The 13,193-nt window shown below is 31.2% G+C and overlaps 1 protein-coding gene across 4 annotated transcripts; it reads left to right on the top strand.

Annotated features, from left to right (window-relative positions):
* Positions 1 to 7,351: 7,351 nt before the first annotated feature.
* LOC110613263 (RING-H2 finger protein ATL7) lies at positions 7,352 to 12,053 on the top strand. Of its 4 annotated transcripts, XM_043953401.1 has the most exons (6): positions 7,353 to 7,450; positions 7,570 to 7,632; positions 7,755 to 8,052; positions 8,166 to 8,251; positions 10,359 to 10,786; positions 11,718 to 12,053. In XM_043953401.1, the coding sequence occupies exons 3-6, from the start codon at positions 7,807 to 7,809 to the stop codon at positions 11,807 to 11,809; spliced, it is 852 nt and encodes a 283-aa protein (XP_043809336.1). In that variant the 5' UTR covers positions 7,353 to 7,450; positions 7,570 to 7,632; positions 7,755 to 7,806; the 3' UTR covers positions 11,810 to 12,053. The 4 variants fall into 4 exon arrangements, with proteins under 4 accessions (XP_021610000.1, XP_021609999.1, XP_043809336.1 ...); XM_021754308.2 differs by having other exon boundaries at positions 7,352 to 8,052; positions 11,601 to 12,053; XM_021754307.2 differs by having other exon boundaries at positions 7,352 to 8,052; positions 11,598 to 12,053.
* Positions 12,054 to 13,193: the final 1,140 nt, after the last annotated feature.

The raw sequence follows: 13,193 nt of genomic DNA, 5'->3' as shown, positions 1-13,193 counted from the left end.
CTACAACACAACAAGCAACTCACATTGTTCATAAACACATATAAAACCCATAAACCTAACCATGAGCTAAACATGCATCCTACCCCATAGATCTACTTAAAACTTGCTTAAAATATGCAATGAGCTTACGATTGGCTCTTACCTCGTGGAGATCGAGAGAGAGACGTCCTAAACTCGGAAATGGGAGGGGTTGAGTTCCTTTGAACCTCAAAGCTCCAAAACTTTGCTCAAAGCTTGAAAATCTTCAAAACAAAGTAAAAACTCATGAAAATCGAGTAGGATTGGAAGGAAAGAATTCAAGATCGGTGAGGGACGGCGGAGAGCTCACCTTGGCCGAAAATGGGGAAAAAGCTCGCCCGTTTTCGGCTAAGGGACCCTTTTATAGTGGCTGGCCAGGCCACGTTCGGGGGCCGAACGTGCCTCCGCATGCATGCCATGTTCGGCGGCCGAACTTGAGGTTTGGCGGCCGAACCTGGACTTTCCTCACTTATGCTTTCGGGGGCCTAAAGGCGCTCCCGAAGGCATGCATGTTCGGCGGCCGAACCTGAGTTTTCCTCCAAGGTTGTTTTTTTTTTATGCAAAAACTCATTTCCAATTTACTTAAAATCATCAAAAACATTAAAATATTTCATGAAAACATGGTTTTTACCCTTTCTAGAGGTCTCCGACATCCGAGATTCCACCGGACGGTAGGAATTCCGATACCGGAGTCTAGCCGGGTATTACACTACCTCTCACTCTCATTTCGTCTCTTGCTGCCCCCTTTTTCTCCATCTTCTTTTCTTCTTCTTTTGCTTAATTATTATAATTTTATTATGCCTATGAGAGGCTAAATATTTATTTTCAATTGAAGGTTAATTTAAATTGAGATTTGTTTAAGTTGTGAGGTTATGCACTACAATTCTCTTCATCTTATTTCTATTTTTTGTCAATTTTTTATTTTGAGAAACACGACCTCCATTGTTATTTTCTTGAGAATTCAAGAGGCCTATTGAATCTCTTGGAAAAACAACTTATAGCTAATTAATCTAATTAAATCCGTAATTGTTTAATTGGATTAATAACAAGTAGTAATTAACATATTAGTTTATATTAAGAAATTGACATATTTAAGTTAAATAAATCACGTATTTTTATTGATTAAGTTTGGATTCTTCTCTCTTAATGCAGTTGACTAATTAAATCTACACGCGTATTGAGGTTGTTAGTTGACTAGAAATTAATTTAAGCGCGAAATGAATTAATTTATTCATAAGAAAGAATTGGTGGGATTCGTGTGTTTGACCACTGTAACCAAACAATAAATAATAACATTAATTATTTTTCTAACCAATAATCAACTGCAAAACACCTCAATTTGATTACTTTCAATTGAAAGTTTTAACTATTTATTTGTTTCTCGAGTTTCAATTGCATTGTTTATTATTATTTTCTTTTAAGTTTATTTTTATTGGCTTACTCAACACAACCATTTTCATAAAAAATTCTTTTCTTTCTAACTTTTTATATCAAACCATTTTTCTATTTCAAATTGGTCATTTAAATTAAACAGAATTAAAGTTTTTGTGAAATTGATACTCACCCACCCTACCTACAAGTTCTAATCAATTAAAAAAAGAAAAGTAAATTTTAAATTGATTAATTCGACACTCGTCACTCTAAATGATAAAATTTTCGTCTTAAATTTTGTGATAAATTGATGACTCTCATCACACTTTTAAAAATCGTACATCTAAAAAAAATTTAGTTATCGTAGGTTTCTAACGGACGTCAACAGTAAAAATTAGATCCGATTTAAATCTGTTATAAAATTTTAAATTAATTGCTCCATATCAACCAGATTTATAGAAAGCGGTTATAATAAAAAAAATTCATAAAAAAATTTAAGATTTTTAATTCAATAGGCTTTATTTTTATAGCAAGATTTTATTTATTTTTCCTTAAAATATCTCAACGGTGAATATACGAAGTAACTTACATTATTATTATTATTATTATTTTTAATAATGTTGAGCTATAAAAGATATACATTTGGTACTTTTTAAATTAGTCGACGTAAATCACATGGGTCTAGGTTGTTGCGGCTCTGACACCATGCTTGTTTTCGGTCTCAAAGTTCGGAAAATGAAACAATAAATAGAGCTTTGAATCGCCATCAACAAACTGTAGTAAGCTAATTTGGCTTCACACTTCCCTCTTTGATTTTTTCTTCATTTTATTATTTATTTTTGTTATTTAGCAATGCGAGACTCCAACCTTATCACATAAATTCACCTTCTTTTTTTTTTTTTTTACCATTTGGAATTTGTTGGTATTTTACATTTTCTCAAAAAGTATTTAAATTTAATTTAAAATTTTTTATTTTTATATAATAGGTCATATTTTCAAAATTTATAAAGATTTTCATTTCAAATTTCAAATTGAGTTTAAGAGGAATGATTTTTTTTTTCAATTAATGTAGATTAAAACTTAAATTTAATATTCTATAATTTTAAATATAAGTTTAATGTTATTGAATAAAAAATTTATGGATAAAATGGTTTTATCTTTTTTTTTTTAAAAATCAAATAAAGGAGTTGCTTTTAAAAAATAATTTATGACATAACTTTTAGAAATTTGATAAAAATTATAATTTAGATGAAAATTTTTAATAAGAAACTAGTTAATGTATGACATTTCATCCTATTAATAGAAATATAGAATGATTAATATAATTGTTCGGTTAAATTTATGTTAATATAAATTGAAAAAGCTAATTCAAATTTAAGGATTAACTAATTAAAAGTATTAAACATATATGATTAAATTATTATTTTCATATGATTTAGTTTTTATAGTAAACACAAATTTTTAATAAAAAATTATTTTATTATTAAAACAAAAAATCAGTAATTAAATCATTACTCATTAAAAAGTAGAAATTGTTATATTATAAGTTAGCTTTTTATTTTTTTTTATATAAATTAACCTGGAAAATTATAATAATGCTATTTGAATTCAAATAAAATTATCAAAATATTTAATTATTTAAATTAAAGTTTTGAATTAATTTATAAAAGGTCATAAACATTTGAAATTTTTATATAATATGCCTAATTTCTTATACAGCATACTTCTTTAAAAAAATAATAAAAAATAATACATATATATCATGGTACGTGATATAAGTATATTTTTCTTATTTCAATTTTAAATTTAAATAAAATCATCAGAGTTTGTAAATATTTTTATATGAAAATATAAACGATTTAAAAGTGTGACGAGACTGTCACAAAATTTGAAGCGAGAATTCAACCATTTAGAGATTAATTTTGCATTTTAATAATTTTTTTAGATATTTTTATAATTTTGCATATTAGAGTTTTTTCTATTATAAATAGTCTTTTCTTAACTATTTAGACTTACTTTTCAATCTTTCAAGAATTTCAATAAAATTTTTCGATTTCTAGCCTATCGTTTCTCATATATCGTATTAGCCAAATGATATTTGTTAAAATTTCTGACGGAGTCTAATTAGCCATTTATCAAATTGAGACTTTAGAAGTACTTATTTTAAAATAAAATAAAATAATTTTTGTAAAGAACAAGATGAAAAATGCAAAAGATTCATAGATAAAGAGAGGAAAAAAGAACAATTAAGTTGAAAGAAGAAAGGAAATTGCATGCAAGCTGAAAAGTCTATTAGGAAAACTTTTGATAAGAGAGTTAAGTTGAGCAGTACATGTAATTGTATTGTATATCTTTGCCTTTGTAGTGTTATCAAAGGAAAAGAAAAATATTATTGACATAATGTATTTATGCTAAAGTATTAAAATTTAATGATATTTGTGATATGATCTATATATTCTAAAGTTTTATACAATGCAATTGGTCTAGATGGTGAAGTTTGATACACATGTCAATTTTACTTACCCTTAATATGTAATTCAATAGGAAATAGTGAAATATATATATATATTTTTTAAAAAATCAATCAACATTAAAAAAACCATATAAATAAAATATGAATTAAACTTAAATATAGAAACTGATTATAACACTATTAAAATATGTATTGTATTTCAAATCATCCAAAAATGGTTAACTATAGCATAATAAGTAATAAAATACGTAGTTCAACTGAATATTAAAATTACCTTATTTGCTTTTTCTCTAAATAAATTTTTCTAGGCTTTTATGTTTTTCGGTCATAATATAATCCGACAAGCGATGAAAATGGAAGACGATGGAGTTTTGTCTAACTTGTTTGTCTTTACAAAAACTCTTTCTCTTACTAAACCACTCTTATGGCTTTGAATTCTACATGTGAATAGATATTGAGTATGTTCAATAAACTTTTAGGGTTTAGTGATAAGAGTGTATTTATTTCTGCAAATATATTTTAGACCATATTCAATAATTTTAAACAAATGGAAATACAAAATCTACAAATTATCAATAAAACCCAGAATAAGAGAAAGCTTTCGACCGCCTAAACACAAATCATAACCCAACTAATAAATCATTTAGAGGCAAAGGGAAGACGTTATGCAAAGCCCATCAAAGACTCTCATATGCAGAGCCCATCGACGACTCTCATGTGCCTTGAGGCAACCGTCTAAAGTATCAAAATGATAAAAAAACTATTGAGATGTGTAGCATCAAACATAGTATAAAACGCACATAACCCAACTAAGAAATCATTTAGAGGCAAAGGGGAGACATTATGCAGAGCCCATCGACGACTCTCATGTGTCTTGAGGCAACAGGCAACCGTCTGAAGTATCAAAATGGTAAAAAACGATTGAGATATGTAGCATCAAACATAGTATAAAACCCACATAACCCAACTAAGAAATCATTTAGAGGCAAAGGGAAGACGTTATGCAGAGTCCATTGACGACTCTCATGTGCCTTGAGGCAACCGTATGAAGTATTAAAATGGTAAAAAACTATTGAGATATGTAGCATCAAACATAGTATAAAACCCACATAACTCAACTAAGAAATCATTTAGAGGCAAAAGGGAAGCGTTATGCAGAGCCCATCGACGATTCTCATGTGCCTTGAGGCAACCGTCTGAAGTATCAAAATGATAAAAAACTATTGAAATGTGTAGCATCAAATATAGTATAAAACCCACATAACCCAACTAAGAAATCATTTAGAGGCAAAGGGGAGACGTTATGCAGAGCCCATCGACGACTCTCATGTGCCTTGAGGCAACCGTTTGAAGTATCAAAATGGTAAAAAAAACTATTGAGATGTGTAGTATCAAACATAGTATAAAACCCACATAACCCAACTAAGAAATCATTTAGAGGCAAAGGGGAGATGTTCTGCAGAGCCCATCGACGACTCTCATGTGCCTTGAAACAACCGTTTGAAGTATTAAAATGGTAAAAAACTATTTAGATGTGTAGCATCAAACATAGTATAAAACCCACTCCAAATCGGAAAAATAATAGATCAAGCCATATTGAAGCATAGATGAACAATTCAAATATCTAAGTTTCTGATCGATGTATCTAACAGACATGCAGAGCGAAGATTGGACTCATCTCTGATATCCATGGCAGGCGACCTACCTACAACAACATAAGAAAGAAAACCAACAAACAAAACAAAGAAAAATTCAAGGGCGACCTAAAGATCTCTCTACATGTTGGCCCAGTTGCTTCCAAAATAAAACATAAATTTTGACATGTTACCTTCATAGGGAGAGAACCCACACTGAGTTGGGAAAGAGAAGCTTTTCTCCCTAGAGGTGCAAAGGAGACTGAAAAAAATGGCGAAGACCGGCCCTAGGAGGAGCTCACAACACAATAGAAAAGATAGGGTTTCTCTCCCTAAAAATGAGAGAGAGAAATGGTGGTCTTTATTACAACCAAATTAAATAAGTTCACTCAATATTAGTTAGTCATAGCATAATAAACATAAAATACATAGTTTACTAACCCTTAGAATATTATTTTACTATTGTTGATACAATATTAAAATTACCTAATTTGCTTCTTTTTTATACAAGTCTTCCCAACTTTTGGCGATTTTCAGACATGATATAATCTAAGAGAGACAATGACGCTATGTCCGGCTCGCTTTTCTTCACAGGAGCTTTGTTTCTCTCACTGAACCGCCCTTCTAGCTTCAGATTCTCCATATAAATAGATATTTCATATATTACATAAGCTTTTAGAATTTAGCGATAAGAATGTATTTATTTCTACAAATGTGATTTAGACTATGTTCGACAAGATTAGCTATTAGGGTTAGTTGTTTTAGTAACTGATATTGTTTAGCTAGTAAAGTTTTGTAATTTATTTTTCAAACCTCTAAATACTGAAAGAGATTTTCTCAAGGAGAAAGTGTATTTCACTATAGTAACTGTACAAATTACAAGATCTCTTTTAAAGCCAATAAATTCTAATAATCTGCCAATATCTTTACAAACTCGTGGGACTCTTATTTATAGGCTAAGATAAGGCAGCATTTAATGCTTCTTGGAGACTCCCCTGCCAATTATGGCATGTTGATTCAACTTCCTTCGGGTCTAGATTCTTTCCCTTAGCATGTTGGTTCAACTTCCTTCAGGTTTAGATTCTTCCTCCTTGCAGAATTTTTGTGGGGCGAAATTTGGAGGTTGACAATCAATGTCGTCATATTTTTAGTTTTTGATTAATAATTGTGAGGCTCTATTGAACGAGTTTCGGTTTGTTAGTTATAATTTTATTAAGAGATCAGTAAACTAAGCTGCTCATGCATGTTAAAGGTGGCTGATTTGATATCTTATTCTTTTTAGGATATGCTCTCCAAATTTTTTATAAATATTCTTTTTGAAAGATATTAATAATATATGCAGAATCGCAATATTTTTTATTAAAAAAATTAAAATATTAAATGCTACCTTTAAAATTATTATAAAATAGCACTCATAGGCTTAGTTTGATGATAAGTGCATTTGAATAAATCTAAGAGATCTCATGTTCTATTTTTCTAATCCCTAATTACCATTTCAAAAAAAATTATAAAATAAAATCTTAACCAAAATTGTAAATTACTAAATATTGTGCATAGTGTTAAAGTCTTTAAAAATGTAGAAGTTATTTTCCATATTGAAAAATACCACAAATCATGACAATGTAAAATTTAGAATCTCATCAAAATTGATTTAAACATTTGACTACGATTGCTACTACTTAAAAAATATGTAATATATTTTACAAAATTTAAAGAAAGCGATTATAATAGAAAATGTGCGAAAATATTTAGATTTAACAAAAAAAAAAGATTTAGGTTTTTTAATTCAATATGTCTTATTTGATTTATTTTTCCTTAAAATATGTCAGACGGTAAATATATGAAGCTTCACCTACCTTACCTTGCCTGCCTGAACTTGTGATCTCTCTCTCCTTCAAGCGCTTAAAGGCGCATTTCCATTTCTCTCTTCACTTAACAGCTTTCGTTTTCTTTGGTTAGCGTTCGTTCCTCTAATGCTTCATTCTCTCTTGACTCAATCCAACAGAGTTATCAAGATTTTCTCCCATTTCGGATTTTTATCGTTTTATCTTACTTTTCTCTCGTTTTTCTCAGGCAATTTTCTTGCAGTTTTCTCTCATCTGGGTCTTCTTCATAAATTGCATTGTTAATTTCTTGGTACTTCTTTCTCTTCTGATCCTTGTACCATTTAACATTGCAAAGCTGTTGAAGTTCATTTCTTATCTGGGTTCTCTTAAAAACTTGCATTTCTCATCTGGGATTTCCAATTTTGTGTTCAGTGTTTCATGGGATCTACGAACGTTGTATGATTAAACTAGCATATTGTTGGTGATGTCTCATTCCAAATCAGAGTCTCCTACTTGTTGCTCAACAGCGTCTCCTCCTTCTGCTTCTTCTCTTACTTCTTTAGCTCCAACTGAACTGAAGCTATATCAAGCCTTCATCTTCTCTGTGCCAGTTTTCTTCACCTTCATTGTCCTCTTCTTTTTCTACTTATTCTATCTTCACCGAAGTAGAGTTGATTGGGCCACTCTGCGAATGCGAGCTGCGCTACCAGAGAGAAATGATATCGTTAGAGTAAGATCTTGCCCTTTAATAGCCATCTAAAATTAATTTGATCCTGTATAGTTCCACTGATATGTGTATGTTTCTAGGTGCTTGTGTTCATATTTTTATTGCTTGTGATTTAGCAGGTTGAATTGGGCTTGAAGAAAGAGGTGAGAGAGATGTTACCCATTATCGTATATAAGGAGAGCTTCTCTGTCAGAGAAACACAGTGAGTGGCCTTTGTTTCTTCTCAGTCCTACGTTTATTTTTTTATGAATTAATTTCTACGTGTATTTTTTTTAATCAGATGTCAAAAGTTCAATGTTTCTGTTGTCAATTTCTCTTTTAGGCTCCATTTATATAATTTTAAAAATTTTTCTCATCACTCCCTCCTTTTGGTATCTTTCATTTTGCAAGAAAAGAATTCAAATGAATTCTTGCAAAATGATGCATAATTTCATTTTCTCTGAAGATAGAAAATTTTTTAAGTAATTCTTCCATTACAAACAAGAAAATTGATAGAAAAATAATTGAATTGAATTGAATTGAATTGAATTCTTGTGAAATTTTTTATTCCAAACAAGGGGAAATGATAATGGCCTAATTTAATATTCAAGCTTTTGTTGAAAAAGAGAAGGCAGACTAACTTATTATTAATTCTTAGAAGTTATATTCCTTGTAAGATTTGTAGTTAATTAAGTATATGGTGCTTAATTTGGCTCATTATGATGAGTCATATGATTTCCTCTAAGCATGAGAAAGGATTATTAGGGAGAACACTCTAATAGTGGAGACTGATACACAATTAGCTGAAGGAATTGAGTTGCAGGAAGTTCTGTTTGGGTTGTTGTGGAATTGATATTGCTTGTAGAAGTTTGTTACATTGGCCTGCGTGGAAGAGACGCGTGTCAGTAGGAGATTAGTAGTATATTCTTTTTTGGTTGTAATTGCTAATAAATAGTGGAAGATTAGTTGTATTCTGTAATATCTTGAATCTGCATAAAACTAACAGTTGAGAGTGCTCTCTCATGAGGATATCCTCTGTAGCTTGTTTTTGTGTAAAACTTGTATCAGAGACCAACCCACCAGATGAGCTAAAGCGGTTAACTTGGAGACTTCACAGCCTCAAAGCAGTAAAAGTACTAACTAGTAGTTCTTTTATTTTTAATTTTTGTTACAAATTAACTTTCTTATCCCAGGAAAAAGTTCATACAACCCATATATGTTTTGTGATTGTCAAATATGCAAAATTTTTGAATGCTAATGGATTATTTATGCCAACCTTGTTACTTAGCTTCTAATGATTTCGTTTGTTAGCTTTTCTGTTGAGTATTATTCACCTCGCAGATATTCTGTTGGGAAGAATTTCATTGATGATTGTTCTATGATAACTTCATCAGTGATTAGTAAGCGATAGTCAGGAATGCCTGAATTGTAGAGTTGGTCAGGAATGATTCTTGTGCATCATGGTCAATGTGTGCTGGTTGAGGGATAATACATTGTATCATGGAATCAAATTACTCTGCAAACCATCATTGTTTGGATCAATAAGGATTGAGGAACTACTTTTAAGTTAGTTAACCAAAAAAGTTTCAAGTTTTTTAATGAGCACTTCTGCTGTCGTAACAATCAAGATTATTTCTCTTTGCTAATATTGTGGGAGAGTTGATATCCTGGCATTATAAATAAAGATAAATAACTTCTAATAGTTTAAATTATTTTCTTTATTTGGATCGTATGAGGCCATTTCATATCAGAACCATGAGTTATGTGAATCTATGAAGTATAATTTGGGCTTTGTTAGTGCATAAACCTCGAGATGACTTGCTCCAATACAATAACTGCCACCAAAAGCTTGCAAGGCATGGGTCGGACTCAGGTTGAAGGGCTTAACTGAGAAAGTAAAATCTTTATGTTGTGTATATTGTGCTGTTGGTAGAATGTAGGAAATTTGCCTCGTAATATCGCTGAATTAGCTATTCCGTAAATACAGCATGCAATCTGCACGAAGTGTAATACAGGTGCAGGATTTCTCCAATGTGACAAGCTGACATGTGTTTGATGTCATAAGAGAGTAGGTGACGGTTTTGTCCTGCATGAGTTTCCTTAATTTCATAAAAGAGTTCAATGCAATACTTAGGAAAAAATAAATAATCCAATCAAAAGCATGGATTTATGTTCATGAAAAGGTCAAGTTTTTTAGCATGCCGTGAATGACATGATTTTGTTTCCCCTCTTTGATGCATTACTTAATCCAGAGATCTCATGGTGAATACCAAATCCTTCCATTTCTAATCTTCATACAAGCTGATGAGGTGCCAGCATTTTTATGACAGATGCCCGGTATGCTTAGGTGACTATGAAGCGGAGGAGAAGCTTCAACAGATACCTGCATGTGGTCACACTTTTCACATGGAGTGCATTGATCACTGGCTTGCCAAGCACACCACCTGCCCTCTCTGCCGCCTTTCCCTTGTCGCATCTGCTAAAGTTCCGTGTGAATTACCCAATAATCAAATGGAAACTGGTCAGGCTTCTTCTGTGGCAAGGAATGATAATGAAACATCTGTTCAATCTGGGCCAACAGATTCTTCTGGTGAATCACAGTCTACCCAACTTTCTGAGCCAAGAAATGAAGACTCTAGGACTCTTTATAACAGCGTGGAGGAAGAGGAAAGAAGAACATCATGTGCTGATGAGGGGAGAGAACCTCTTGATGCAAGGAATGGAACTGTAGAGAATGGGAACATCAGAAGATCTTCTGGTAATTTGCAATTTTTTATGCACTAGCTTAGCATCACCTTTTCTGAGAGCTTTTCAACTTAAATTTTACGTGCAGGTATTATTATTTCACTAATTTAACTAGGGTATATCTTTGCAGTTCCAGAAATTGAGGCCCGAAATTTTTCTTTCCACGCATAATTATAATGATCCCTAGCGATTTTAGGATGTTTTGAACATATGGAGGATACTTGTAGGTAACTATTAGCTTCAGTTTATCATAAATTACTTTTTGTCCCTAAGTTATGTCAAATTTAACTCATATATCCCTCAATTTATAAAATTCAATGATTTAGTATATGTATTTTGACTTTGTTGAACTAGTGGTCCACTTGTCCATGTCAATTTTCTAAGAAATTGCCAAAATATCCTTGTAGGTAAGTTTGCCTTTTGCCTTCAATCATGTCACAATTAACGTGTAGGTCCTTGACTTTTGAAAAATGAATAGTTTAATCCCTGTATTTGACTTTATCAAACTAAAAAAACAAATACAGATAGAGGGACTTTCTGTTTGACAAAGAGAAAAATACAGGACTAAACCATTAAGTGTTGAAAATCGAGTTGCATGTGTATTAATTTTCACTTAACTCCGGACCTAGAAAGTAATTACCTTACTGTTTATTTAATATACAAGAATAATTATAAACCTAATGAGTTCGACCATCAACTATATCTGTTTATCTAGTGAACCAAGTCTTGTTATTATTTAGAACAGCTGTTTCTTGCCAGTTTGTAGGACAATTTTAAGTTGAAATCCTTTTCTTTTTCTTTCCTTTTTCTTGTTTGTCTATCAGCAGCTTCATCTCAAGCATGAACTGAATGGAGCCAAAGCAGTCATTACAAACTCATCAACTATCCTGCTTAAGTGAGAAGAGATGCTCCATAAAACCTTCTGAAATATGTTCATATTGCAGGTACGTACGAGATCCTTTTCTTGGAGAAGGGGGAGACATCTTACAATCACCTCCTAGACGATGAATCTCTGAACATTTCATCAATGGTATGAGAGAAGCAATCCTTGATCAGGATTTCAATAGTGTATAATAATGATATGATAAGATAGAAGATAGTGTTAGAGTTGCCATTGTAGTGCAGATAGGTGCCATAATAATCTGGTTGTATGCCTGCTGTAATTTTAGGTGTGACTTGTGCATGATGTAGATGAGGAATGTAGTTGATAGGGAGTGATAGAAGTCTAGAATTTACTGTAAAATGTTGTTTTGATAATCTGAAAGCAGTTTGTTTCCATTTATCTTTCTGAGATGTTCATCTTTATGGCGAAAGAGAGAGGGTTACCTTCCATCTTCATGGCGAAAAAGAGAGTTATTTTCCATTGTGTAGTCTATCAGTTATATTATGATTTTGTATGTCATCTATATGAAAAAAAAAAAAAATATATATATATATATATAATGTTAAAAAATCAAATTTGTTTCTAAATTATATAATAGGATCAAAAATAACAAATTTTATCTTTTAATATAAATTCGTCCCTAAATTATACCAAATAAAACCACCACTTATAAGATCCTTATAAGTATGAGTTATACTTTTATCAATTTATTTGACTTTATTATAATTTATTTAGTATTTTAATGTAGTTCCGTAGTAAATTTAAATTGAAAAATGAAATTTATCATTTTTAGTTTGGTTTTAGGGTTTAAAAGAAAATTTTGTTTTTTTTTCATTAATATAATATAATTAATAAATAAGATAACTCAATAACTCATTATGAAGATGACATATAATAGCCATTAGTGTACTATTCCTTTTTAATTTTTTAAATTTAATTTTAATATTTTCGTATGTTTTAATATAAGCTCTATTATAATTATGTGGTCTTCCAAATGTTCTTGTAAATCTTTTACCATTATTATTAGTATAGTTATCTTTTGTGTAGGGGCAGGCTATTAAGGGGCAAAGCACTCTCTATCAAATTTTTAAATGTACTCTATATCCAAGGTTCGAATTCAAAACCTCTCATTAAGGAGAAGGACCTGTGCCATCCCATCTTACTATTAGGAGTTATTTTTTTTTTTTAAATGAAAGACGAAGGAAACTTTTCTTTGTAGCACTAACTTGGATCATTAGATCCATATATTACACTCAAACCTAGCTTCACGGAAGAAACACAAAAATCCTCTTGAAGAACAGGCTTAAGAAAAACCAAACGCATACTAAACATAAAAACTAGCATAAATAAAGAGCCCGAGCTAAGCAATAGGCCACTTTATTGGCTTGTTTATTAACTGAATAAAGAGAGTAATCCACACCTTTTGAAAACAAAGAAGCACATCCTGAGCCCTGAGGTACATCTACCATTCATCTTCATTATCAGCAAGCCTTGTGTGGACCATTTCCAGGGCATCCACCTTGATGTTCACCTTGCC

The sequence above is a fragment of the Manihot esculenta genome, chromosome 2, assembly GCF_001659605.2.
Source record: "Manihot esculenta cultivar AM560-2 chromosome 2, M.esculenta_v8, whole genome shotgun sequence".
NCBI lineage: Eukaryota > Viridiplantae > Streptophyta > Magnoliopsida > Malpighiales > Euphorbiaceae > Manihot > Manihot esculenta.
The sequence above is the reverse complement of the archived record's forward strand: the minus strand, read 5'-3'. Positions and strand labels throughout refer to the sequence as shown.